Source organism: Gastrolobium bilobum, unplaced genomic scaffold, assembly GCF_033153095.1.
Source record: "Gastrolobium bilobum isolate Gb01-03AN ecotype WA unplaced genomic scaffold, APGP_CSIRO_Gbil_v1 utg713, whole genome shotgun sequence".
NCBI classification, from domain to species: Eukaryota; Viridiplantae; Streptophyta; class Magnoliopsida; order Fabales; family Fabaceae; genus Gastrolobium; species Gastrolobium bilobum.
In genome coordinates this window covers 144,711-148,722 of record NW_026897492.1, presented here as the reverse complement: position 1 = coordinate 148,722, position 4,012 = coordinate 144,711, and the positions used below count along the sequence as shown (strand labels likewise).

Genomic DNA, 4,012 nt, shown 5'->3' with positions numbered 1-4,012 from the left:
TCAAACCATGAACAACAACAGAGTAATGTCCCAAAGCCACTCACTCTCAAGGCCTAATCAAGATTCCAACAGAAAGAGATTCAAGATACTACATTAAGTTCTGTTAAGATTTAGATGCAAGCTTAAACTTTCCATTCCATTCCAAGTCTTGACTGTTACATTATTTTCTCAGTTATTTATAAATATAAGAATCTAAACTACAGAGAGAATCACAAACCAAGGGTACCAGATTCTGCTTCAAGATATTTACAGATCCTCTCCATAACCTCCCTACCCTTGAAACTGTTCTGAAGGAACCTGTCAGCACAACGTTGTTCCACCTTTTCAGCCATGGATGCCAGAGTTGACAATGGCTTAATCCGGATCCGGGTCTCCTGATGACAAATAGTCCACCCGGTCGGGTTATCCGGATGCGGATCATACCGGATCTTCTCCTCAACATCTATGAACTTCTGGAGGCTAATATTACGGGAAGTTAGTTGCATCGAGCGCGATCGTGCATCCACAACCGTTGATTCCAAACAGTGGCAAATATCCTGACCGATGATCTTGCGGACAAACCATGGTCCAGGACAATGGACGGTGATAACACGTGTTGCATAAAGCTTCCCCGATGAAGGGTCAAGGCTTCGGTTCAATGTGTCAACGTCAAGGATATGTGATAATATGCGCTTGTTCTCTTTGTCTGCAAACTTGCGCCAAGATGCACAACTTACCCTTTCCCATGGGTGCTTGTACATGTATTCTTGTGTGTATGCTTTCACCATACTTCTTCACTCAACTCCCGAAAACCACACCAATTTTCTGATTCTTCTAGATTGTTCAATTCAGAAGCAAATATCAAAGAAATTAAATTAACAGTTTAAAAATCAAAACCTCACAGTTCAGTATAATAAAGAACGAATTTGTAACAAACAATACAAATTAACGAAAACAGAAAACACGGAAATGGGATTCACAATCAATTCTTATGAATGATATTAAGAATGAGAACGTACCAAGAGAGGATGAAGAACTTTGATAGGAATCGTACCTAAGAGCTTCATGCTGTTAGCCCTAAATGACAGCTATCTTGGTCCACTCACAGATTTCGGTTTTGGGCTCTTTCCCGTTTATTCCGGCCCAAAGGGCTTTCTTTTGGGCTTTTGGCTATTACACCATAACCAAGTAATCCAGATGGTTCCACGTAGGGTTGGCAAGACGGGTTAACCTGGTCCGATCCGATTCAATCCGCATTCAATCAGAAAAAAAACAAGTCGGGTTAGGGTTGGCTCAAAAAAAAAAAACGAGTCAGAAATTGGCTCAAAAATATGGCTCGTGGGTTGGCTTGAAAAAATAGCTAGCGAGTTGGCTCGCGGGTTGGCTCGAAAATTGCTCGCGGGTTGGCTCGTTTTTAGCCTATTTAGATGGCTCTGTAGTATTAATGCATCAGCTATGTGGCTTCCATCAGCTTCAACTATGTGACTTCTATCAGCTTAAACAAAGGGTTACAAAATGAGAAATAAAGCAAAATATTTTAGTTTTGAATTTTCTTACAAATTTGCATCAACCTCAAGAAACAATCAGAACTATTTGCTTCAAAGTGGGTAAGATATTTGAACCAAACAGAGCCACCACAGCCTAAATATATAAAAATGGCAGGGATGTGAGAAGATTAGGGACTTAGGTTTAGAGAAGGAAGAAAAATGATGACAACATGTGTGAGTTTTATCCACTTTTGTATATTAAATTTTGTATTTTTTTATAATAATAATAAAAAAATCTCAACCCGCGAGCTGGCTCATTTGACCCGCGGGTTGGCTCATTTTTCACGGGTTGGCTCGGGTTGACAGCTCGTTTCTGCCAACTCAACTCGGCTCATTTTTTGGCTCGTTTTTGCCAACCCTAGTTCCACAGTAATTCAGTAGCTCTGTCCCATCGAAAATTAAGACACAAGAATAAAAAATGATGGTGTGATATTTGATATTTGAAAAAAAAGAGTTTTTTCCTCATTCTCTCTGCAAAGGAAATAGTGATCCATTAAATGCATCTTGTGCAAAACTTAATCAACAAAGGGATATGAAAAATAATATAAGTTCGTTTTTTCTGCAGTTACTGCAAATAAGTTATTTGCAGTAAGCCCAATACGACGTCATTTTGAGGCGAAAATCATGATGTTTTTGTAATTTTAATTTATTTCAGGGTTATAATAGTCTTTATATTTATAATTTTTTAAGATTTCAATACCAAAACGACGTCGTTTTGGGAATAAATGGAGATAACTTATCTGCAGTAACTGCAGAAATATTTTTCCCAAATAATATATGGGAAAAGTATTTCTCCAGTCAATGGAGATAATTTTATCTCCAGTGAGCTCAAAACGACGTCGTTTTGAGGTTATAAGATTAAAAAATTATAATGATAAAGACTAATATAACCCTGTAATATATTAAAATTACAAAAATACATTGATTTTCGTCCCAAAACGACGCCGTTTTAGGCTCACCGGAGATAACTTATCTCCATTGACTAGACAAATCCTTTACCCATAATATATACGCAAAAACTTTTCAATAATAATAGAATTAAATTTGTATGTGACAAATACCTTGCCAATTTTATGTAGAATATTTAACATTTGTGAAGCTGAATGGGCATGCATTTACAACCTATTGTTAATATAAGTTTATAGAAATTAAAATTGTACGTTATAGAAGGATCAATAATTCAATAATCTGAAGGGTATCCTCCGGTCGTCTATAAAGCACGGACACGTTATTTTTTAAAAAAAATGTGTGTCGGACACCGACACGTTCCGACATGCGTTCGGCACGCAGTCAATATTTTAGGACCTGTTGACTATTTGGACATGCGATTTTGACCGCGTCCGACACAATCAAAAGGCAGAAATGTAAAATAAATAAATAAATAAAAACTGTATATTCATCGGAACCGTACCAGAGATTTTGGGGTTTAGAGAGAAATGAAATGGAATGAGCAGTATTATGATATAAGAGTTAAACGAACATGTGGATGAACCACTTGAATCCGTGTGACTTCCAAGTGGACTAAGGTAACGAAACAAATGAAGCCAATGGAGAAGATGAAGCTGGAGCGGAGCCTGGAGATAGGAGCGAAGATATTACTTATCTAAGAGAAACCAAGGCGTTGGTGAAAAAAATAGATCTGACACTTTGTTATTAGAAAATCAAAATGGAGTCTTTCAAGAAAATTAATGTAGAGAAACCGATGCGTTCTGTAAGAACCCGCACCGTTAATTAAGGAAATTATTAATTAATTATGTTAAATTAGGAAATAATTCCATAATTGACCCTAATAATTATTAAGAGGCTTTAATAATTATGGTAAGTGATTAAGAATGCTGAAAGTCATTTTTCGGAAGAAAAGTGCAGATACCGGTTCTGCTAGTCGGTATAAATGCGTACCGAAAAAGTATCCCAGAAAATTATAATAAGTGCATGATAATTCCTAGAGTAATATATAGGACTTGTAAAACGAGTTTCAAGTTAAAATAATGAGAACTAATGCCAGAAACTGATACTGGCTATGAAAAACGCGTACCAGAAAGGTGCTCCAAAAAATATAATAAAAATATGAAAATTCTTGTAAAATTGAGTAGGTTAAGAATCCTGAGTTTGGGATTAAAATGCTAAGCGTAACAATTAAAGTTAATACTGTGTGTTTAATGTGTAAGTGACTATAAATACACCAATGATTGGGCACAAAACCCTAGACACTATTTTCCTACGTGAAGTTCTTGGGGTGGCTGACCAGAAACTTAGTTCTCTTGCCTTCTTCCCTTGAGTTTAAGCCTTAGAGCTTTTCCCTTTGAGTTTTCTTCCTCTTTCTCTTGCAAACACATGGGTGAGTGCTTGGAGAGGGTGAGTTTCAGCTGGTGTTGGGTTGGAGGTGCTGTTTGGGGAGAGTTTGAGGGTTGTGTTGGTTGGTTTGGGTTGGTGGAGCCATGGTCATGGCATTTGGAGGTCTAAGTAGTGACCTTTGTGTAGAAAGA

At 37.1% G+C, this 4,012-nt stretch overlaps 1 protein-coding gene across 1 annotated transcript; it reads right to left on the bottom strand.

Moving 5' to 3' along the window:
* Window positions 1-1,074, bottom strand: LOC133307374 (uncharacterized). Its single transcript, XM_061507876.1, has 2 exons — window positions 999-1,074; window positions 1-813 (listed from the first exon to the last, which is right to left on the bottom strand). The coding sequence occupies exon 2, from the start codon at window positions 765-767 to the stop codon at window positions 210-212; it is 558 nt and encodes a 185-aa protein (XP_061363860.1). The 5' UTR covers window positions 768-813; window positions 999-1,074; the 3' UTR covers window positions 1-209.
* Window positions 1,075-4,012: the final 2,938 nt, after the last annotated feature.

Coding starts and splice junctions, on each gene's coding strand:
- LOC133307374 (XM_061507876.1), bottom strand. CDS start 767: ATGGTGAAAGCATACACACAAGAATACATGTACAAGCACCCATGGGAA.